Raw genomic sequence first — 24561 nt, 5'->3', positions numbered from 1 at the left:
AAGCAGTGTAGCACTGGAGTTGAATAGGTTTTTGTGGGTTTTTTTTCCTTCTATCATCACAGAGAAAAACCTCAACTTTTCATGACTGTCTTATCCTAGCCATGTATCTAGAGACAATTATTCACCTGCCTTGTGCTGAGAGTGACATACATGAATGTGACAACTGAATTGCCACACTTAAATTGGGGTACTGTGTTTCAACTCATCATTCACATTCTAGCTATATTCTGAAATTACTTCCTTAAGGATGGCAATTAAACAAAGACTTAATTGCATGTGAGTATGTAAAGTTGTATTCCTTACCTAATTAATGCTGGTCTACATACAGATTAGCACAGAGAGTTGTAGGCCAGACTCTTTTCACTTAGGAAAATGCACAGAATAAACCTAAGTCTTGAGAACACCCTAGTCCTCTTGTTTGTGTTCAGAAAACACAAAGACCCAGGTCTTGATTCTATATGGTGATTTCACTAGTCTGTATTTTAAAGCAGAAAATCAGCAATCTTACTTCATGCTTTCAGGAATTTACATACTTCCCAAGGCAAGTAAATGCTGTATTACATTTTAGAGATATTTTCCCATGTCAAAGTTGAACATAATCCGTCACTCTTCCTCCAGTCAGGACAATTACGTATTGTCACACTTCATTCACACGTAGTCTTTGGCTGTTCTTGGCTCAAAGCGTGTCAATTTCTTTCTTTAAAAGATTTTATTTATTTACTTTTAGAAAGAGGGGAAGGGAGAGAAGCATCCTGCGAGAGAGAAACCTCTATCGCTGCCTCTCTCACGCCCCCAACCGGGGGCCTGGGCGAAATTCAGGCATGTGGCCTGATTGGGAATGGAAGGGGCCACCTTACACTTTGCGGGAGTGAGCCCAACCAACTGGGTCACACACACCATGGGGGGGCTCCAAGCCTATCAATTTCTGACAATTGGTTGAAAATTTTAGTAATTGGTAATTTCTTCACTTCTAAAAGTACCATAAATAGACTGGATATATTCAAAGCTAGACTCAAGTTTTCCCCATTTTAAGATTTGTCCCTGATTTAAAAAATAATAGAAAGGTTTTTTTTTTTTTTTGTCCTAACAAGAAAACGCTCGTCTTTTTCTTGGGGTGGATATTCACATATTTCTTAGCTTCCACGTCTCCCCCATGTATACCATCTGAGGATGCAGGCATCAGGAGGATTGGGATTAAGTGTGATTGTGTGTAAACTGATTTTGACAGTGAGGTTGAGTGTAAAAGACTATATGAGGTTGTATATTGGTGAAATTTTGTTAGAGAACATGTACATTTATGAAATGCTGTTAGAGGGGTTGTCAGAGTGCGTTGAGTTGGTTTGAGGCTTGAAATGTATGTGCGTGACTGCGACCACGTAAAGCACAGAATCTGATCCCTTCTCCAGCCAGGGGAAGGGATCCCCTGGGGAAGGGAAGACTTCTCCGCTTCGGTACTGCGAAGTCTTTGCTTAATTCCAGACCGGAATAACCTGTTGCGGGACTCCCGCAGATGGAGTCTGGCGTCCCCGCCAGCGGCGCCCGGATCCTCGCTTGGTAGTGGCGCGCCCAGCACTTGACAGAAGGGCAGTCACGTGGCAGCCGCAAAGCGGTGTTTTGCGACCTCGATGACAGGCAAAATGTGCGACAGCCGTGGTGTAAGCCAACCAGGGGCGGAGGCGGCGGCCGGGTAAGTGGAGGAGGAGGCGGAGGCGGAGGCGTTCGCGGTGTTCACCCGCCTGCCTGTTCGCTCGGTTTCCCCGCCCCTGCCGGTCTGGCCGTGGCTGAAGGGAACTGAATCCGTGCTGTCGCAACCTGACCTCATCCTGGCCGGCTACAGTAAGACCGGATCCGCATCCAAACCAACTTCCCTGTGCGGGCGTGTGCGGCGCGGTCTCCGCGGGGCGCAGTCGGGCGGCCCAGGTTCCTGAAGGTTACCGAGTGCATGAGCTCCTAGCCTCCCGCTCTGCCCCGCCCGCCGGCCCGCGGGCCCGCCCGCCGGCTCGCCCGCCCGCCCCTTGGCGCCGGACGGTGGCGGCGGCGGCGGAGACGGCCGCAGGAGGCGCCGTCTCCCTCCCAGGTGCGCGCTTCGCTCCCGGAGCCGCGACACTCGGAGGCCGCCATGGCGTCCAACATGGACCGGGAGATGATCTTGGCGGATTTTCAGGTGAAGTATCTGGCCATGTCCCCTTCCTACCTCAAACCTCGTGGGTTCCCGGTGCCAGAGGGTGGCCTCTTCCCAGCGTTTATTTGAGCACTGCAGTGGTTTGGGGTGTTATCCTGTAGGTGGCTTGGGTGTGTGTGTTGAGCCACGGGGAACGTGTAATTCATAGGTTGTGTATGTTGTATGAGTGTTAGGTACGGCTTGAATGGGACTTGTAGGGGAAAGGGGTGTTATGGTAATTGAGTTATGAATGTGGACTGCGTAGTGTTTCCTCTATTATATGTGGCATGTGTAGAATCGGGGCTTTTAATTATGGGGTGTTTTGGGTCAGGAGTTTGGATTCGTCCATGAGAATGTGTTGTATGGAGTATGGGTGTGAAGCGTATATGGGTATGGAGTTTGGGATGTTGTGCGTGTATTGTATTTAAGAGAGAGTAAAAAAAGGATGGCGAAGAGGAGGTGGTGAGGGTAGCGGGGCATCCTGATCGGTTTCAAGAAGAAATAAACATTTGAGACTTTGATGCTTTATTGGAATCTTTGGGGGTTAGGAAGATTAGCAGGAGTCAAATAAATTATATATACTATAGTATCTTTGCAGTGAATTTACAAACTTAATAAGTTATTAATTCGTATTTGCAGATTTTCCGTTCCTACAGCTTTGAATTGCTTGGGTGGTGTCCTTTCTCTGCCAGTAATTTAAGGGATAGTAACACTGGCATATCTAAGGGGAGGCCTTTTGAAAGTAGAGCTGTATGTATTATGAAAGAGTTGGAATTAGAACTAATACCCTCTGAACATCACCTTTGGCCTTTTGAGTTTGGTGAAAATATTGTAGTTAGATCTTTTTAACCATTCATTTTGGCATTGAGTTAGAAGTCTGCCTGTTATGTACAGGCAGACTTTTCCCCTCTTTAACACTGTCACCGTTGCACATGGTGTAACACTGGCATTTTAGGTAATGTTTTTCCTTACTCAGATTTTGTTGGGTTTTTCTTCCTCATTGATTCTTTGACTACTTTTTTTAAGTTCCTTTTTTCTTAGCTTAATATTCTGATGTCCATTTCCAGAGTTTGCTCTTTTGATTACCCAGTGGTATTTGTTATTAGGAATATGCACATATCCACATTTGATTATATTGTAACTTCCAAACTCAGAAAGAAGTTTTCTCAAATTAAGTTGACCACAAGATTTTAGTGTTTTGTAGGATTAGGATTAGCCTGAGATATTTTTGCCTGTCTAAATCTTTTCATCATCCTTTCTCCCCCTCCAATGCAGTTGTTTATCTAATGTGAAATTCAGTTGTTTGAAAAAAGGACTGTATTTCCAGGAGCATTTTTGTCCTATTGTAAAATGTTTATGTTCTGATAGGAATAGCTTTAGAAAGTGACAAAAAGTGTGCTTTACCTCATTAAAAGCTTTAAGGTAATTATGACTGTTTTGATTTCCCCAGACTTTTTACTTCTTCTAATAACTCGTAATGATTTACACTCTTCTTTTTTCTTTTGCTTAAGTTTTTTCTTTTATTTCTTTTTTTGTTGTTACTGTTTTGTTTGCTTGATCTATTCTTACTTTTGACAACTATCAATATTATGCATATGTGAATCTTATTGGCCAAGGACAGGAAATTTAGGATTCTTGTACTTACAGACAAAGGAAGATTTTTCTGGTAAGCATTGGGATTACAGCTGAGAAACCTTAGACTACAGCTGAGACTTTAATTGGGCAAGCATTTTGATCACATTAATACACACTCTAATTAAAGTTTTTCTCTTCAAACCAATGGCAGTTTGTGAATAATTATTTACAAAATGGAAAAAAGCATTGGCAGGGAATAATTGTTTGCTAAATGGTTGAACTAATTTCATATTGTTAAATAGGTAAGAAAATGTTATGGTAGAATAAAAAGTTACTTACAAAGCTATACACATCTTATGTACATTAGCCTTTTTTGTGTGTTTAGGAATGTCGTATTTCTCTTACAAATGATGATTCCAGATCTGTTTGCTCTTGTGGACTTAGTTTTAAAATGGACTTTTTTTTTCTATTTTTTTAATATTATACAAGATTTTTATAGGATTAACTTTTAAAATTAGCATTTATCCAGTTATCAGAACCAGGTAATGTATGTATGTATTTTATTCATTAAAGCTTTTATTTATTTATTTTTAGAGAGGGGAAGGGAGGAATAAAGAGAGGGAGAGAAACATTGATGTGTGAAAGATACATAGATCAATTGCCTCTTGCATGCCCCCAACCAGGGACCTGACCCATAAACCAGGCATGTGCCCTGACTGGGAATCACACCGGCAACCTTTTGGTTCAGAGGCCAGCACTTAATCCACTCAGCCACACCACCCACAGTAGAACCATAAAGGTAATTTATGTTAAAGATTGCAGCTGAAGACTTGGAATGTGGATACTTGGATGATACTGGTTTCTTCTATAACTGGGTAGATAAGTGTCCTACTCAAAAGTGAACATAGTGAAATTATATTCAATTTACTTTGTATGATTATGAAGATTAAAAATAGTTTTGAGAGCTCAGTTTATCCTTTAAAAATAGGGACATGATTTTTAAATGTGATTAGATTTTAAAAATAAAGTTCTAGATTTTGATTATTGCTGGACGATAGATTCTTATAAATTCATTGTCTAAATATGGAAGAAACTTTTGAGAAGGAATTTTGTGTTGCCTTTAACTATTTCAATTCAGTAGAGAAGGTATTTCTGTTGAAATCAGTGGAGGAGTGGATAACAATCATATGAGGTAAATAGAACATAATTTTACTATGTTCAAGTTTGGGTGAGGAAATTGATTCTCTCAGTTATGGAAGAAACCAGTATCATTCATGTATCCAGATTCCAAGCCTTTACTATAATTATACACACATATATGTTTATTTATACATATATAAAAATAAATAAAACCTGGTGTTTTATGAGTGGATGGAAGACTACAGCTGAAACTTAATGGGATAGATTTGGGACTTTGTAGATGAGTGAATTCTTACAAAGCAAATATATTCCAAATTGTCCTCTAAAAGATTTTTTCCCCCAAATAAAATCAGCTCCCAATTAAAACAAAATTTTAATTGTGGTGAAATACACATAATATTTACTTTGCCATCTTAACCATTTTTAAGTGTCCTGTTTAGTGACATTAAATTTATTCACTTTGGGCAACTATTACTAACCATCCACCTCCTGAACTCTTTATCTTGCAGGACTGTAACTCTGTACCCATTAAATAGTAATTTCTCATTCTTTCCCCTTTCTAGCCCCTGGCAGCCACCATTCTACTCTCTGTCTCTGTGAATGTGAATACTTTAGGTAACTCATATAAATGGAGTCATACAGTATTTGCCCTTTTGTGACTGGCTTATTTCACTTAGCATAATGTCTCCAGTGTTCATCCGTGTTGTAGCATGTGTCAGAATTTCTCTTTGAAGGCCGGTGTGTATACATATGTAATAATATTATATTATATGTACATATACCATATTTTACTTATCCATTTATCTGCTAATGGACACTTTTTCCCATGTTTTGGCCATTGTAAATCATTAATAAAGTTATGAGCATGGTGTACAAATATCTGTTCAAGTCCCTTCTTTCAGTTCTTTTGGGTATATATCTAGAAGTGGAATTACTGGATCATACTTTTGGTATTTTTACTTTTGACTTTTTTTAGGAACTGCCATAGTGTTTTTCACAGCAGTTGCATCACCAAAATTTTGAATGCAGAGAATGACAGCATCCTATTTAATTAATTATTTGTAAATTTAACTCTGAGTGAGTTTAGAACTTGGAATAGTCTAATAAAAATCAGCTTTAAATGTAATAGTGTTAGTATAGTATGTTGCTGGTAAAGGAATGAATAGACTAGTACACCTACAGTTTTGGCTGGCCAGAGCCAGGAGGGGGTGTAAAGGAATTTCCTGGGTTTAGAAAACAGGCAGGCATTGATGAATCATGAGATATTTGTTCTTTCTTAATGTCTTTTTATAACAAAGAGATGCATTCAGGTGAAAGTTCCAAATCTTATTCTTTTTGTAATTGAGAATTCTTTAACTTTTTTTTTTTTTTAGGTTAAGTGTAGAACAAAAATCATTTGATCAGACTAACTTTTGAGACTGCATTTGGTTTGTTTACAGATGCAAAAATGGTTATCTAGATAGAATTGTGGTTGCTATCAGATAATTTCAGTAGTTACCTCTTAATTTTGGGTCCAGATGAACTAAAAATGAGGCTCCCCCCTTAGAGTTAATGCCATGTTAATTTCCTTTTTTAAAAAATTTATTTATTTTAAAGAGAGACACAGATAGACATCAGTTTGTTGTTCCACTTATTTATGCACTCATTGGTTGATTCTTATATGTGCCCTGACTGGGCACATAGGTGTTTGACTGGGCATCAAACCTGCAACCTTGTAGTGCTAGGACAATGCTAAAACCAGCCAAGCTACCAGGCCACAACTGTTAGGCTAATTTCTTTTTCCTCTAAGATAACATTTTTATAACATGGTTTATCTGGGAACAAAAAAGAGTGGGGTAGCCATTTAGATTAGCCTAAATGTTGGTTTCATATTTTTTTATTTGTATTTCTTTTACTGATAATATAAAGACATAGATCATAACACTACTTAAGTGAAGTAAAAAAAAGAACAACTCTTATTAGTGCTGTTTTCTTTCATACTTTTTCAGGAACAAAACCTTATCTGCCTTGCTAGAAAGTATTCATTTTGAACCTAGTTCAATGGTCACAGATTAAGAGTCCCTTTATATTTATTTTTTTCTAATTTGACATTGGTTATTTTGTTACTTTCAGTCATGTTTCCTGGTCAACACAGTTGTGCTTTTGTTTTCTCCTTCTGGTCTTTCCAATTGGTAATATCTTTGCTGCCTAAATTGCTTTATACATTTTCATATATTGGATTATCACTGTGGGGCTTTCAGGTTTTCATGTGCTTATCCACTCCTCTTTGAAACATGGACTCTTTCATGACACTACTGGTAACTCACTTGTAGGTAATTTCTGCTCCTTCATAACATTTCTTCTTCTTCTTTTTTAAAAGATTTTATTTATTTATCTTGAGAGGTGAAGAGAAGGAGAGAGGGAGAGAAACATCAGTGTATGGTTGCCTCTAGTGCTTCCTCTGCTGGGAAATAGCCTGCAGGGAACTGGCCTGCAGCCCAGGCATGTGCCCTGACTGGGAATTTGAACCTCGATCCTCTGGTTTGCAGGCCTGTGACATTTTTTCTTCTTAATGAAGCTATAAATCCCTCTTCTTTCTTTTTTGGTTTACACAAGGAGATACCTGTTACAGATGATCAGGTGCATGTAGGGTGGTATGGGTGTAGGCAAGGTACCTTTTACAAGAGAGCGTATCAGATTTTGCAAGTAGAAATAGTATCAATCCAAAAGGATGGGTATCTTTGGAGATATTGTGGATTAGGGACTAAATTAAGTGTTCATGGAACATCATATACATTTATGGGGAGGTTACTTTGTGCAGGAGATTTAGTGCAGTGGCCAAAAGTGGTCTTGTTACCATCCTTTGTTTATTCAGTGTCCTCTTTTTATTTATTCGAGGGACAAATTATATTGTTTTAGTTTTGGGTTGTTGATCATTGGGGAAAAAACAAGGTTTTGTCATGTAGAATGAAGTTTAGTAATTAGTGGTTAAGAATGTGGACTTTGAAGTCAGTTCACTTGGATTTGAATCACAGCTGTGCCACTCATTCATCTGATCTCTGACCAGTTACCTCGCACCTGCTTGCCTCAGTTTCCCTGAAACTGAAAATGAGTGTGACAAAAGAGTTAATCTGTGTAAAGCAGGGGTGTCAAACTCATTTTCGCAGTTGCCTTCAAAGAGCCAAAATAATTTTTAGGGCTGTATAGGTGTAACTAACTACTCCCGTTGAAGGCAACCCCAAGGCTGATGTGGCCTCTGGTAAAAATGTATTTGACACCCCTGGTGTAAAGTAAGTAGAACAGGTATCTGATGTAGAAAGTGTTCACTACATTTTAGCTGTTATTATAATTTTTGACAATTTTAAGGTACGTGGTTGTTTTCTTCAGAGTACTTCAGAGATCATCTATTTCCAGCTTTTCATTTTTCCTTTCGTGGAAGTTGAGACCCAGAAAAAGCAAGTGACTTGTCCATGGTCATTGGTTTGAAAGATTTTATCCAGATACACATAAGAGTTTTCATTTTCTAGTTTAATTTTTCAGATAGCTTGTCATTTTAGAGGAAAACAGAACTACCAGGCAGAAATTTCTCTAAATGATAAAACTTACATATAAAATAAATGAACAGTGCCTGGCATATGGCAGACACACTATGAGGAAGGAAGGAAAGGAGGGAGGGAGGGAAGGACAGACAGGCAGAGGGACAGATAGAGGAAGGAAGGGAGGGGCTGGCTCTTTGGTCCTTCGTATTCTACTATTCATTCCAGTCTAGTGACATGTTTCTAAGCTCAGAGGCTGTCAGAGTCTTCAGATTTCTTCAGTGTGGTTGGGTTGATGCTTGTTGTTTGCCCAACTGATTTTACGGACTCAGGAAATTATCACCTATAAACTGGCTGCCTGTTTTTTGTACATAAAGTTTTATTGGGACACAGCCACACCCATTCATTTACCTATTGTTTTTGACTGCTTTCTTGGTGCAGTGACAGAGGAGAGTAGTTGAGACAGAGACTATGTGGCCCACAAACCTAAAATATTTACTGTCTGGGCCTTTAAGATAAAGTTATCTCCCACCCACACCCCTGATGAAACCAGTACTTTTCTTTCTAGGTTTCAGTAACTACAAAGTACTAGAACATTTGCATGCCTCACATAGAATTATGTGGTTATATATAATACTGTAAACGTTCTATGGTTACAACTCCACAGGAGGCAGTTGTTAGAATGTTGCACTTAGGCAGGCTAGAGCTCTAGTTTTTTTTTTTTGCTTTGCCTTTTTTTTTTTGGCTGTGGTTCTTCGAGAAAGTCATTTATCCTTTCCAGGTATCAGATATTCATTCGATAAAATTGAGGTCTGTCCAGAGTTATATCTACCCAAAAGCAGAAGACTGGACTAGATCAGGTATTCAGATAGAGTCTGGACAATCACTTTGTAGCAGTGGGGTTGAGAGCGTTCATTTATAATTTAGGTAATTGATCTAGATTAGGATTCAGCAAACTACATCCTGAGAGCCAAGCCACCACCTGTTTTTGTTAATAAAGTTTTGTTGGAAGACAGTCATGCGTATTAGAGTTTGGCAGTTGATTGCATGGCCTATAAAGGTTAAAATATATTCCCTGCACTTTATGGGAAAGTTTGCTAATCCCTGATTGAGATCAGTGGTTTTAAACTGTGGGTGATTCCTGTTCTCCAGGGGCTGTTAAGCACTGTCTGTAGAATTTTTGGTTGTCATAGCTGGGGGTTGCTACTGGCATGTAGTGGGTAGAGGCCAGGGATCCTGCTAAACATTCTATAATGCACAAAATATCCTCCCAAACTGAAGAATTATCTACCCTCAAATATCAGTAGTGCTGAAAAGACTAGATCAAATCAGTGGTTCTCAAACTATAGCTTGCATAAGTAGAACCTGGACTTGTTAAACTACCTGTTGTTGATGCCCACCCCAGAGTTTCTGTTTCAGTGGATCTTGGGAGCAGCCTGCACATTTGCATTTTTTCCAGGACTCAGGTCATGCTGATACTTCTGATCCAAGGACTGCACTTGAGAACAGCTGATCTAGATGACTTTTGAAGTTACATCCATTCCTATGATTCTTTGATTTTTGTGATCTTACATACTGTTCCATTTTTATGACTTAGGAAAATTAAATATTTCAGTATATAAACAAATATGCTCACAGTAGAATATGCCATTTCATGACTCCATGTCTTTGAAACCTCTCCCCTCTTTTTTATGTCCCTTGGAAACCTATTTAGATTTCCAAATCCATCTCCTACCTTTTGCTTATAACATCTGCGTCCAGTAGGGCTAGTCATTTCTTATATATCTCATGGAGTTTCTCTTCATTTGAGTGTTATGTCAGATTGTCAACAATCACTTCAGATGTTTCTTTCCCCTACTGTCGACTTTTTGAGTGAACAATGGCCTGGGCCTTAACCATCTGTTCCTATAGTATCTAGTAAGAGGTACTCAGTGGTTTTTTTGTTTTAAAGATTTTATTTATTTTTATTTTATTTATTATTTTTACTTAATTTATTTTTAGAGAGAGGGGAAGGGAGGGAGAAAGAGAGGGAGAGAAACATCAATGTGTGGTTGCCTGTCACATGCCCCCCACTGGGGACCTGGCCTGCAACCCAGGCATGTGCCCTGACTAGGAATTGAACTGGAAACCAAAGGGTTTCCAGTTCAGCAGGCCAGCACTCAATCCACTGAGCCACATGTGCCAGGGTTAAAGATTTTATTTATTTTTAGAAAGAGGAAAGGGAGGGAGAAAGAGGTAAAGAAACATCCATGTGTGAGAGACACATTGACCAGTTGCATCTTGGCTTGTGCCCAACTGGGGACCTGGCCTACAGCCTAAGCATGTGCCCTGACAGAAAATTGAACCAGCAACCCTTTGGTTCTTAGGCTGACCCTCATCCACTGAAACACACCAGCCAGTGCCCCAGTGCATTTTTTGAAAGAATATTATGGTATGGTACAAATATAGAGAGTAGAATTATAAATATTAATGTATTTTTAGGCATCTATTTGCAGGCATCCTTTGTTGACATGTGATTTTCAATAATAAAATCTGTCATTGAGAGAAAAAAATTGGACTGTTTTATTGAATTGAGGGTTATAACTTCAAAGTGACCCATTTAGTATCTAGTATCTAGTAAGAGGTACTATAGTATCTCCTATAGAAGGAGTCTGGCAAAATTAACAGAATAATTGTACCTGTTTTTTTCTATTTATTTGTGTTTGTAGAGGACTAATTAAGATAGGAAAGGATGAGATGTTAAGTTGTGATAAAGAAAAGCAGAAAAGTTTGTAGGTTATATGCAGTGCACCATTATTAATGGCTTTAGAGTTAGGTTTCAGTCATTTTTTTTGTTTTGTTGTTTTCCCTCTCTGCAATTTACCCTGGTTCCTTGGATTCTTTAATGATTGAGCTGTAACAGAAATGTTAGTGACAGGAAAGCTTTGTCTCTGTGCCCTTGAGGCTTACCACCCTCTTTCTCCCCCATGGAACCTAAAATTAAAATGCTCACTTGTGAGTCCCCATTTTCCTTGTTTACTCTGTCTGCCCCCCCCCCCAGCTGTCACCAAACTGTTGTCCATGTCCGTGAGTCCTTCCTCCTCAGTCTCTCTACCCCTCACCTCCTCTCGCCTCACCAACCCTGCATCTGTTATCCTATTTTCCATCTATGAATCTGTCCTCATGGACATGGACAACTGTGTGGTGATTGCTGGAGGGAGGGGAGCAAAAGGGGACTTGTGTCTCCACTTCACTTTAACTACATACCAAAGGATACAACTAAAATTGACTTAAAAAATGTTCAACCGTGGAGGAGGAATGATAACATTAGCATTTATTTATTTATTTATTTACTCCAGGCATGAAACAACTATGGCCACCAACATAGGTATCCAGCTAGGATGAACTAAGAACTGTGCATCTACTTTGCCCCTGACTGATATAAGAGCAATACCACCAATCAGGTGTCTCCTTGACCATTGCCAGGAGCTAGCAAATAGCTTTTGATTGCTTCGTGTGTGTCAGCTACTGTGCTAGGCTCTTAACATCTAAATTCTGCAGTGACCCTGTGTTGGGATCCAGTGATACAATGGATTTTCCCTGGTTTCTGTATGACTTGTGAGCAGAAGCACTGACTGCCTTTGTTTCTATTTGTTCAAGAATGTTTGTGTAGCCTTGGGGGATAGAGATATTTTCTCCTTTTGGAGCAAAAGAGCATAAGTAGTATCTTTTTTTTAGAGTTTAAAGTGAAAATGAGTTTATTAGTGAAGCAGTGGGACAGAAAGATGGCCACTCCACAGGCAGAGAATCTCATAGTATTCCTTTGAAAAGATTTGGAATCTTTTCAAAGGAAAAGACACTGCATGTGCAGGTGTCAGTTGGCCTACTTTGTGTTGCGCTGTGGGCAATGGGACTGGGGAACTGTGTAAGAAAATGCTGATGTTCTGACTACAGATATTGCCATGAGTCATAAAGTTCATTTTCTCCAACCCAGGAGGCTAGGTCTTTGGCCAGCACCCATAAAATTGGCAGGCTAACTTGTTAGCTTGCAAGTATGGTAAAATCTCAGATCCTTCTTTGCTCTTAATAGTTTTGGCAACAAGGATGGAGTGTTGACAGACACATGACTTTTTGAAAGGAAGGGTGAGGGTCACACTGACTGGTTAACAGAATTTGGGGAAAGTCTATGGGAATTGGTAGCAAAATGTTGAACAAATTGTTAAGCAGTTCTCTCTACTTTATTGCCTGTTAATGAGGAGGATTAGGGAGGTGGTTGCAGACTGAGGACCAAGAAGTAGTTTGAAAAACATAAACATTCCTCTGGTTGTTGCTAATTCTCAAATATTCTCTCTAGTAGGGTTTCTTTTTTTTCTTTAAATATATTTTATTGATTATGCCATTACAGTTGTTCTATTTCCCCCCTTCATTCCCCTCCACCCTGCATACCCCTCCCCCACCATTCCCCCCCTTTAGTTTATGACCACGTGTCTCAAGTTCTTTAGATTCTATATTTCCCCTACTATTCTCGCCCTCCCCCTATCTATTTTCTACCTACCGTCTATGCTACTTATTTTCTGTACCTTCTCTCCCCTTCTCCTTCTCCCACTCCCCTGTTGCTAACCCTCCATGTGATCTTCATTTCTATGGTTCTGCTCCTGATCTAGATGTCCTCTTAGTTTGCTTTTGTTTTAGGTGTGGTTGTTAATAACTGTGAGTTTGCTGTCCTTTCACTGTTCATCTTTTTTATCTTTTTCTTAGGTAAGTCCCTTTAACATTTCTTATAATAAGGGCTTGGTGATGATGAACTTCTTGAATTTGATCTTATCTGAGAAGCACTTTATCTGCCCTTCCATTCTAAATGAAAGCTTTGCTGCATAGAGCAATCTTGGATGTAGGTCTTTAAATTTCATGACTTGGAATACTTCTTTCCAGCCCCTTCTTGCCTGTAAGGTCTCTTTTGAGAAATCCACTGACAGTCTAATGGGAACTCCTTTGCAGGTGACTGTCCCCTTATCTCTTGCTGCTTCTAGGATTCTCTCCTTCATTTTAATCTTGGGTAATGTAATGATGATGAGCCTTGGTGTGTTCCTCCTTGGGTCCAACTTCTTTGGGACTCTCCGAGCTTCCCGGATTTCCTGGGAGTCTATTTCCTTTGCCATATTGGGGAAGTTCTCCTTTATTATTTGTTCAAATAAGTTTTCCACTGGTGGCTGTTCCTCTTCCCCTTCTGGTACTCCTATAATTTGGATGTTGGAACGTTTAAAGATGTCCTGAAGGTTCCTAAGCCTCTCCTCATTTTTTTGAATTCTTGTTTCTTCATCCTTTTCTGTTTGGTCATTTTTTTTTTCTCTTTCTGGTCCACTCCTTTGATTTGAGTCTCAGTTTCCTTTCCATTACTGTTGGTTGCCTGTGCATTTCCCTTCATTTCAATTAGTTTCGCCTTCATCTGTTCCTCTAATTTGTGACTAAAATGAACGAGTTCTGTGAGCATCCTGATTACCAGTGTTTTGAACTGTGCATCTGAAAGTCTGCTATTTCTTCATTGCTTAGATTTATTGGCTCTGGGGCTCTGAGTTGTTCTTGAGCCATGTTTTGATCTGTTCGTGCCTGTTATGTACGAGGAGGTGTTCACCAGGGTGGGGCCACCCAGGTCTCTGGTTTGTGATGTTATATGTGGGGGCGGGTCAGAGAGAGGCCACCCAGGTCGCTGGTTTGTGACACTGTACGTGGGGGCGGGGTCAGAAAGGGGCAATGGCGGTCCCCTCTGCCACTTTCCACCACTGGGGCCTGCAGCCTGCAGGGTCTGTCTCACTGCTTCGCTCCTTCACTGGTTTATCTGCGCTTGAATGTGTGACTGTGGTCAGCCCTCTGTGAGTCCGCCCGCTACTCCACACCTGGGATCCGCCTACAGCTGCTAGCATGCCTTTATTGTGTGCCTGGGTTTCGCGCCTGGGTCGGTCAGGTGGATCTTTCCTGCCCGACCCCATTCTGCTGCTTGCTCTGCCCCTCTTACCAGCCCAGCAGAAAGGTTTGTTGTTGTCAGACTTCCGTGTAGTTCAATTTTCTGTGGTTTGGCTGCGTTTTTGTTGCTAAAACTTTGTTGTTCTTAAACTTGGTTGTGTGACAAGGCACAGTGTTTCCACGTACGCCTCCATCTTGGCGGAAGTCCCTCTGGTAGGGTTTCCGCTCCCCGCCCCCCCCCCCCACAGGAATTTATCTGTTAGAGACTCCACTCATTGTAGCAGTTAGAATTAGTAAGTGCTAAGATTTGTCTTGGCTAGGCAGAAGTTTCTGCCTCTATTCAGACAACGCTTACAGACATTTGTACACTTACACTTAGGTGTGAAAGAAAGCAAATTTGCAGCCTCTGTTGGAAGAAATCAAAGTTGTTTTCATTAGAATTTTCACTGCTGTGTCTGAAATGAGAGGATGGGGGTGCATAATGTCTTATGGCTCAACCTCTCCTTTAAAGGACACTTTATTTCCTCGTGCTTCATTGTTTGAAGCAAAGCAACTGACTCTATATGGTCCTCAGATCATAGAGTTTTCCTGAAACTTGCACCTGGTATGTTAGTGGTTCAGCCAGACCGAAACTGATTGTGTCTCCTGTCTTCTGGGCTTTTTCAGCCTCTGCACCACCTATACAGTCTGATGATGGATGTGGTTGCCTGTTTTGTGGACAGAAGTCAAGGCTGTTCTTATAGTTCTGGCCATTACTCTCTCATGAAACTTGTATTTCTGCTGACCCTTGGTCTATTGCCAATGGCCTAGCTATTTGGTCTGCCACTTGGAAACTGTAGAGTGGCAGATTAAAGACAGCTCTCTTTGAAGCTATGAACTGTGGAACAAATTATAGTTACTGGTCAGAATGCCCGAATCACTCATGTAGATGCCCACACTAAGGGCCTGTTCTTTCCTGAACGTCACAGGAATCAAACCTTTGATTGAGCCTGCACTGCCTAGAGCCATTATTCTCGTCTGGATCTATCATTGTATCAGAAATGATGTCACATCAACTATCATCAACTGTGCAAAGGAATTTACTTTTCTGATGCAGACAGTACTACTGCATGCCAGACTTTTAACTCCTGCCAGAAGTTGACCTGTTTGTCATATAATGAGGGAAGCCACCTTATATGGGATTTGGTTCCTGTCTGCTTTTAGCAAATTGACTATGTTGAACCTGTCACCTCCCACTTAGAGGAATCAGTGGTGCTTCACAGTTGTTGATACTTTTTCTGCTTATGATGTTGGTGTTCTAGCTAGTTAGGTGACTGGCCACACTGTTGTGGCCCTTGATACTAATCTCTGTTATGCTTTCAGGTTTTCTGGCCATTTGCAGTCTGATGATGGTGAAGTTTTACTGTAAAAGCCACTCAACAATAAGCTGATAGTCAAGATATTTGAGGGACCTTCCATGTTTCTTACTGTTTATAGGCATCTGGTATGTGGATGAATGTTGAATTTTGGAACAGCTTCCTCTTTAGTAAGTCAGTTCGGTCACTGAATGCCCCTATCCCCAGAAAAAGGATCATATCATCTTGGTCACTTCCTGGGTAGTGATCAGGACAGAGGGGTAGAAAGTTATATAGCCTTATTTTGACAATTCAGGATTCCATTCTGACCATTTCTGGGCATGATTTTTTTTTTTTTTCCTTATCAGCAGCAACTCAAGGCTACTAGGTTGGTAAACCTTCTATGTGGCAGCTCTCCAGAAGGTGGCCTAGGGGATTCAAACTTAATTCTGGTTCAACCACCTGGATTTTCTTGTTGGGTTGATATGGTCCTAGGTCATAAGGATAATGATTACTTGGTTGAGTACACTGCTTGCTCAGTCCCCTCCCTACCCTGCCATACTGTAGTGGCCCTTGTGGGTCAGTAGGGATCATGAATAGGTTTCTGTAGGTTCTATAAAATTCCCTTGACACTCTTGTGTCTTACATTTCCATATAAAAGGCCTGAGTGTGAGTAGGAGATGGTGATTGGAAAAAAAAAGAAGTTATATTATAGCTACTAGAAGGGGACTTAATGATTCTACAATAGTGGAGGGGAGAGTAACAATCTCAACACCTGGGGAGGGAATACTTTAGAGCCCAGAAAGTTTGGGGAAGGAAAAGATGTTGATATTCTTTGTCCTACAGAACCACACTGAAGCCTAATCAGTATGTACTATCTAATCTGTGAGAGCCATTGTTATTGTTCCCATTTGAAAGATGAAAAAGTGGATGTATAAATAGGTTAAGTAATTTATCTAATGACAGGTAGTCAGTCAATCATTACAGGGCTGGGTTTGGTACTCGGGTCTGCTCTACTCCAAAGTCAAGTTTACAGTCTTATATATCCACATTTCTCAAACAGGTATGCTAGTGAGTACTCACTCAAAACTACCCAGTAAATAGGCACATCTTCTTATAGCACCAACTTGAAAGACACTTAGAAAGAATTATGTGATTTTTAAAATTTAAACAATTGCTTTAAAATTAAAACAATTTAGACTTCCACCAAGATGGAGATGTAGGTGGACACACTGTGCCTTCTTGCACAACCAAGTTTAAGAACAACAAGGTTTTAGCAACAAAAATGCAGCCAAACCACAGAAAGTTAAACTATATGGAAGTCTGACAACAATGAACCCTTCAGCCAAACCGATAAGAGGGGCAGAGCCAGCAGCAGAGCAGGATCAGGCAGGAAAGATCCACTGGACTGACCCGGGCACACCACCCAGACACGCAAGCAGCTGTGGGCGAATCCCACGTGTGGAGTAGTAGGTGGACCCACTGAGTGCTGACTGCGGTTACACATTCGCGCGCAGATAAACTGGTGCAGGGTCAAGCGGTGAGACGACCTCGCAGGCCCCAGTGGCAGGAAGTGGCAGAGGGGACTGCCATTGTCCCTTTCTGACCCTGCCCCCACATACAGCAACCAGCAACTTGGGTGGCCCCGCCCCGGTGAACACTTAATGCTCCTCTCCTCATACGTAACAGGCACGAACAGTTCAAAACATGGCTCAAGAACAACTCAGAGCCCCAGAGCCAATAAATCTAAGCAATGAAGAAATAGCAGACTTTCAGATGCACAGTTCAAAACACTGGTGATCAGGATGCTCACAGAACTGGTTTTAAGTCACAGATTAGAGGAACATATGAAGGCTAAACTAATTGAAATGAGTGGCAATGCACAGGAAACCAATAGTAATGGAAAGAAAACTGGGACTCAAATCAAAGGAGTGGACCAGAAGGAGGATAAAAATGACCAACCAGAAAAGGATGAAGAAACAAGAATTCAAAACAATGAGGAGAGGCTTAGGAACCTCCAGGACATCTTTAAATGCTCCAACATCCAAATTATAGGAGTACCAGAAGGGGAAGAGGAACAGCCACCAGTGGAAAACTTATTTGAACAAATAATAAAGGAGAACTTCCCCAGTCTGGCAAAGGAAATAGACTTCCAGGAAATCTAGGAAGCTCAGAGAGTCCCAAAGAAGTTGGACCCAAGGAGGAACACACCAAGGCTCATCATAATTACATTAGCCAATATCCAAGATTAAAATGAAGGAGAGAATCCTAGAAGCAGCAAGAGATAAGGGTACAGTCACCTACAAAGGAGTTCCCATTAGACTGTCAGTGGATTTCTCAAAAGAGACCTTACAGGCAAGAAGGGGCTGGAAAGAAGTATTCCAAGTCATGAAATCCAAAGACCTACATCCAAGATTGCTCTATGCAGCAAAGCTTTCATTTAGAATGGAAGGGCAGATAAAGTGCTTCTCAGATAAGATCAAATTCAAGGAGTTCATCATCACCAAGCCCTTATTATAAGAAATGTTAAAGGGACTTACCTAAGAAAAAGATACAAAAGATGAACAGTGAAAGGACAGCAAACTCACAGTTATTAACAACCACACCTAAAACAAAAGCAAGCTAAGAGGACAGCTAGATCAGGAGCAGAACCACAGAAATGAAGATCACATGGAGGGTTAGCAACAGGGGAGTGGGAGAAGGAGAAGAGGGGAGAAGGTACAGAAAATAAGTAGCATAGACGGTAGGTAGAAAATAGATAGGGGGAGGACAAGAATAGTAGGGGAAATATAGAATCTAAAGAACTTGAGACACGTGGTCATAAACTAAAGGGGGGGAATGGTGGGGGAGGGGTATGCAGGGTGGAGGGGAATGAAGGGGGGAAATAGAACAACTGTAATGGCATCATTAATAAAATATATTTTTTAAAAAAAGTCAACCTACATATTCAATAATCTCTAAAACCCCAGGCAGGATACAAACAAAGAAAATTATACCTAGGTACATTGTGAACTTGCTGCAAGCTAAAGGTAAAGAGAAAAATCTTCAAAGCATCTAAACAGAGGGAGAATATACACAAAGGAACAAAAATTCTTGTAAGCAAGTGAGCCCAGAGACAATACAGTGGCATAAAGTGCTGAATAGCAAAAACCTGACAATGCATAATTTTATATCCAGTGAAAAGTATCTTAAAAATATAGACAAAGATATTTTCAGACAAACAAAAAAAATAAAATTAAAACAATTTGATAATTGTTTTTATAACAATTATAAAACCTTTAAAATTTTGCATGAATTTGAAATAGTAAATAAAGTTTCAAAGAAATTGTAGGGATATGGCTTACTTTTCTTTGGTTCATTCCTCTCCTCCTCCCACGGGGGAGAATATGATTCCTTTCCTCTATCATTATGACTACAGTAGTTGAAAAAAAAAGGTAAGCACTGTACTTTATAAGGTTAGCTTTTAAAAAGCAAATCAAAGCTGCGTCCAGTTTTTCTTTTTTTTATTCCTTCATTGTATTGTACCTTTGTGAAACACACACAAAAGAAAAATAAAGTTCTCCTAGTGTCCTTGGATTTATAGAGGCTAATAGAAGGATCAAAAGAAGAAAAAACTGGGATTCATTGACTTATGAAGCTGTATGTGGTAATGATTGCAGTTGGGCTTATTTAGTACTTCAGTAAGAGATTATGCTGTCACTGGTATTTTTTTAACTTCACTTTTACATTTATCAGTATCAATAAAGCATTTTGTTATAAATCTGTATCATGCTAAGTAACTGTCTCGCTTTTCTGGGAGTGCTGTCAGTTTTCCGTATATTACTAAGGTTCTAGTAGTGGGGCTTGAAGCAGAAGTAATGATGCTCTGGCAAAACAGTAGAATTGGTTCCAGCTAAGGCAAGCTGGCCCAAAGTTTTGATATGGAGTTTGTTTTAAACCACATTGTATTTTAGAGGGAAATATTACTTAGTGATTACTTTAAAATAACATGGTAAGAAATATTTTGCCAAGCTGACTGGATTTTTAATGAAATTAAATAGTCATGTTTTTTAAGTGTGATAATCTATTGACTTCTGTTTTTTATATTTTTATTTTTTAAAAGATTTTATTTATTTTTAGAGAGTAAGGGAGGGAGAAAGAAAGGGAGAGAAACGTCAATGTGTGGTTGCCTCTCATGTGCCCCCACTGAGGACCTGGCCCTCAACCCAGGCATGTGCCATGACTGGGAATTGAACCAACCACCCTTTGCTTTACAGTCTGGCGCTCAGTCCACTGAGCCACACCAGTCAGGGCAGACTTCTGATTTTTAAAATAGAGTCTTTAACTTTTAGAGATATATATTGAAATGTTTATGGGTGAAGTGATATGATATTGGAATTTACTTCAGAACAGTCTGGGAGGGGTTTGGGTTTGAGGTTGGTGGGGAATGAAACAAGATTGGCTATAACTTGTAATTGTTGAAGGGGATATCGTGTTCATGGCTGTTCATTGTACTACTATGTCTACTCTAGTATATGCTTGAAAATTTTCATAATAAGTAAAAAAGATGTTCTGCCAAAGGAAAAGTGACTTAGGGAAATTTTAACCATTAGTATAATATCTTCATGTTCTAATGGACTGTAGGGTTAGAGGAGTGATGATGAGACTATTATAAGGAATTAATAACTTCAGTCATAGTAATGTTATATAATCAAAGCATACCAAATTTACCATACCAAAATGCTATGGTAAATCTTGGTAAATTTACCAAAATGGTTGGTAAATTTTTGTCTGTATTCTCACTGAAAAATTTAAAGTAGTTTACTAGTTAAATTTTAGTATTTGTAAAAAGTCTTAGCTGTAGTCTTAGAATAACATTTTCCTATAAGTAATCAATTTTCTAGCCCAGATAATAAGTAGAAATTTTTTAAGATTTAACTTCATGTTCTGAATTTGAATAACTAAAGACAAGTGTTTTGGCAAAGAGGTGTTAATAACTTTTTAAAAACCAATATTGAAACAAAATCAGAAACCTAAAATGGTACAAAAGATGTATTAGGCAAAAAGAGAGTCCAGTTAGATGATGTATCATTTTATGTATGTATTGTTATAATGGTTTTTTGTAGTGACTTTTTACTTTTTATTCTGCCCGTGTTGTCCCAACAGAACAGCACGGCCTGATGATGTTTACATATGACTTTATTTTAAGAACAGAGAAATGCTGTGTAAGTTATTAATCTTTCCACTTAAACGTGTGTGGAGAGTATGTAAAGTTAAAATGTGGATTATACCAAAATGAATTATGTTTTTTATTAAGATTAAAGATTTTATTAGATCATCAATCCTACTTATAATTCAGGAATAACTTAATTTGATAAGATCAAAATATTACTATTCTAAGAAATAGTCACATGTTCTCCTGGCATGTCTACTATAGGATTTTAATTTCTTTTTTCTGAAAAAAATTTAAAAATTTTTAGGGAAACAGTGGGAGAAAGAGAGGGAGAGAAACATCAATTTGTGATTGCTTCTTGTGCACCCCTAGCTGGGCCACCACTCAGGCATGTGTCCTGGCCAGGAATCCAACTGGAAGCCCTTTGGTTCTCAAGCCAGTACTCAATCCATTGAGCCATACCAGCCAGGGCAGGATTTTAATTCCCTTCTCCTTCCCCTCCCTCTCCCCTCCCCCTTTTCTTTCTTTTACTTAGTTTTAGAGAGAGGGAGGAAAAGAAGGAGAGAAATATCAATGTGTGGTTGCCTCTTGAGTGTCCCCTACTGGGGTTTGGCTCACAACCCAGGCATGTGCTCTGACTGGGAATTGAACCGGCGACCCTTTGGTTTACAGGCCAGCACTCGGATCACTGAGTCACACCATCCAGGGAGATTTTAATTTCTTTACCTTAAAAAAAAAAATCTGTGAATAGTGTGTGTGTGTGTGTGTGTGTGAGAGAGAGAGAGAGAGAGAGAGAGAGAGAGAGAGAGAGAGAGAGAGATTGAGATTATGTAAGAGTTTTGGCATTTCTAGAAGATGGGTCCTGAAGATATCCTGACTTAGTATGGACACAAAGTCTCCTTCCATGAACGAGCTGTGGTGACATACATAGTTGGCTCTAGAACTTAGTTCTAAATGCAGTCTTCCTGAGTTTTTATGAGACCTTCATGAAGATAACTGTAAGGAACTTCTTGCTGGCCAGGGTACATCTCACAGTTACAGCTATTTCTTACCCGCAGGGAAAGTATGAAACTGTAGAATCATGGATCTAGGTTGCTTTTTCACTATTGCTTTAGTGATCCCAGATAGGATGCTCTGAGCTTGCCCAACAAGGCATTTACTCAGAAATACCTCTCTTTGGTTGGTACTGTGGTCAGATAAATGCAAAAAAAAAAAAAAAAAAAAAAAGATGGGACTATCATGGTGTTTTGGTGGTATTAGTGATGATTCTTGATACATTAACAGTGTCTTTAATTCTTACTGCTTATATCTATAAGCATGTACTGAGAGTATACCAGACCTTCATTTGTTCAACAGATAATTAAATGACTTCACATGTGTTGTGATGTGAGGATGTGAGGAATACAGAGAAATATGTATCACTTGACAAAAATTTATTAAATACCTACTCTCTAACAGTCATTATACTAGATAATTGGGAGAGCATTACTTCATAAGTCAGCTGTTATAGCTAATAAAAGTTTATCTCTTTGTAACATTGATTTACTGTAGACCCATATAGAATTTCTTTTCTCACCACATGAAGGCAAGTATGATACCATTAATTCTTACCTAGCCCTAATCTTTAAGTTCTTTTTACCACTTTTATCACTTGCTTGCTTTCCTCCGGATGTTTACAGTCGTCCTTTGCTATATGATGGTTCATTTATTACCGCTTCACTGTATCACGGGTTTTTAAAAAATATATCTAATTCCGTATCATGCAGTTTTCTCTATATTGCAGGATTTTGTGGTATACTGTACCCATATAGAATTTTATATGTTGTTAAAATTACGTAGGTTTAAGAGTGTAAAAAGTGTTTAAGAGCATATGAAGTGTTTATAAGAGTGTGGGAAAGGTTAATAAGAGACTGGGAAAAGTTTATAGGAGTGTGGGAAGGGTTTATAATGCCTTACAAAATATATAAATAATAAAATAAATATAACGCCACTATTTTGTGGATTTTCACCTATCGCGGGGTCTCTGGAATGTAACTCCCGTGATATGTGAGGGATCACTGTACTTCTTAATGGCACACTTCAAAGGAGAAGCTGGGTAGTAAATATAATATTCCAAAAGAGGTTTGGAGTAGGGTAGAATGGTCTCTCTGCTAACTTTGTACATTCTATTACTATAATGGGGTCACCTTACAATTTTGTTACATATTTAATGGTTAATAACAAAGTGCTATATGAACAGGTAAGTCTCGTCTCTCTCACCCTAAATTTAATTAGTTGAATTTTTCAAGCTAGTAGAGTACTTTAAAATCTTTGTTAACTTCCATACATCTTTTGTTCTTAGTCGTCTGTCTAGGAACTTGCCATACATCAGATTTTCTTTGGCTTCTGCATCTTCCTTTTTACTGGCTCCATCTTTTCAACCTATTTCCAAATTAAATTTTACCAAGCTTCTCTCAATTTAAAATATCCTTCATTGATCCCTATGTCCTACAACGAGTGCTTCCTTTTTTTTCCTCCTTTCCCCATATTTTTCCTAAGTCTTAATGTACCATCAGGATCTATCCTCATTCCCTTTTCCTCTCTACCTTATCCCATTATCTCTTTGAATAATCATCTTTTCTTTATTTTTAACTATCCACTATATGTGTGCTGTTGACTTCCAAAGCAGCTGCTTATCTCTAACTTCTCTTGAACCCCATATTCAATTGCTTACATAAGATGGAGGTCAAGTTCATTGGCATGGCTAACAAAGCTTATTGTATTTGGCCATATGTATCCTATACTTTTCCTTATATGGCCTTGTGAAGCCTATACTTTCATGTTCTATAATGATAATTTTATGCTTGTAATTTTCTTGAACTTATATCATTTCATGTTTCTTTGCCTTTGCTAGTTCTTTCATTGTTTTCCTCTCAGTTTTCTATTAATTTCAAGACTCTGCATAGGCATTATGTCCTGTGAAAGTTTTCCATGACACTCCCTCCTTTGTACTGTAATTTTAATAGACACCTATGTCATTGTACCTATCACATTACTTTGCAAACATTTGTTTACTTGTGAGTTTCTTAGTCAGGAACTAGATATTATTCATTTTAGTGTTGTTAATGCCAACCACACTCCTGGCACATAGTGTGTTCTCATTGAATATTAAGCTGAACTGAACTAGATAGTTTTGAGCTTGTTGAAATATGAGGAGGATATGATGGAGTTTTTGAATCCTTATTTTGTCATCACAATGTAAGATAGATTAATACATGTCACAGTGTATTTAATGTGTGGCCCAAGATAACTTCTTCTTCCAATGTGGCACAGACACGCCAAAAAGTTGGACACCTCTTGATATAGGGAACCAACAGTGGAGGGGGTGAAGCCAGGATTCAAGTCAACAATTTGGAACATATAGAAGAAATAAGCTCAACCAGAACAGCAAGAAGAAAAAAATTTAAAAAATGAGGACAGTATAAGGTTCCTCTGGGACATCTCCAGATGTACCAACATTTGAATCATAGGGGTGCCAGAAAGAGAAGTGGAAGAGCAAGAAATTGAAAACTTACTTGAAAAAATGATGAAAGAAAACTTCCCTAATTTGGTGAAGAAAATAGACATACAAATCTAGGAAGCACAGAGTGTCCCAAACAAGTTGGACCCACAGATGACCACACCAAGATACATCATGATTAAAGTGCCAAAGGTTAAAGATAAAGAGAGAATCTTAAAAGCAGCGAGAGAAAAGCAGAGACTTAC

At 39.2% G+C, this 24561-nt stretch overlaps 1 protein-coding gene and 1 pseudogene across 1 annotated transcript in view; one reads left to right on the top strand and one right to left on the bottom strand.

The window, feature by feature from the left end:
- Positions 1 to 1670: 1670 nt before the first annotated feature.
- FAF1 (Fas associated factor 1) overlaps positions 1671 to 24561 on the top strand; it is a 410524-nt gene continuing 387633 nt past the window's right edge. The window contains exon 1 of the mRNA XM_053655563.1: positions 1671 to 2164. Coding sequence (XP_053511538.1) covers positions 2120 to 2164 — 45 coding nt within the window. The 5' untranslated portion in view covers positions 1671 to 2119. The remainder of the gene's footprint in view (positions 2165 to 24561) is intronic.
- On the bottom strand, positions 11717 to 11861 carry LOC119051817 (uncharacterized; annotated as a pseudogene).

The sequence above is a fragment of the Artibeus jamaicensis genome, unplaced genomic scaffold (genome assembly GCF_021234435.1).
Source record: "Artibeus jamaicensis isolate MK-2021 breed Jamaican fruit bat unplaced genomic scaffold, CSHL_Jam_final scaffold_1019, whole genome shotgun sequence".
In the NCBI taxonomy this organism is placed as follows: Eukaryota; Metazoa; Chordata; class Mammalia; order Chiroptera; family Phyllostomidae; genus Artibeus; species Artibeus jamaicensis.
Note: the sequence above shows the minus strand (reverse complement) of the source record. Positions and strands in the feature narration are given on the sequence as shown.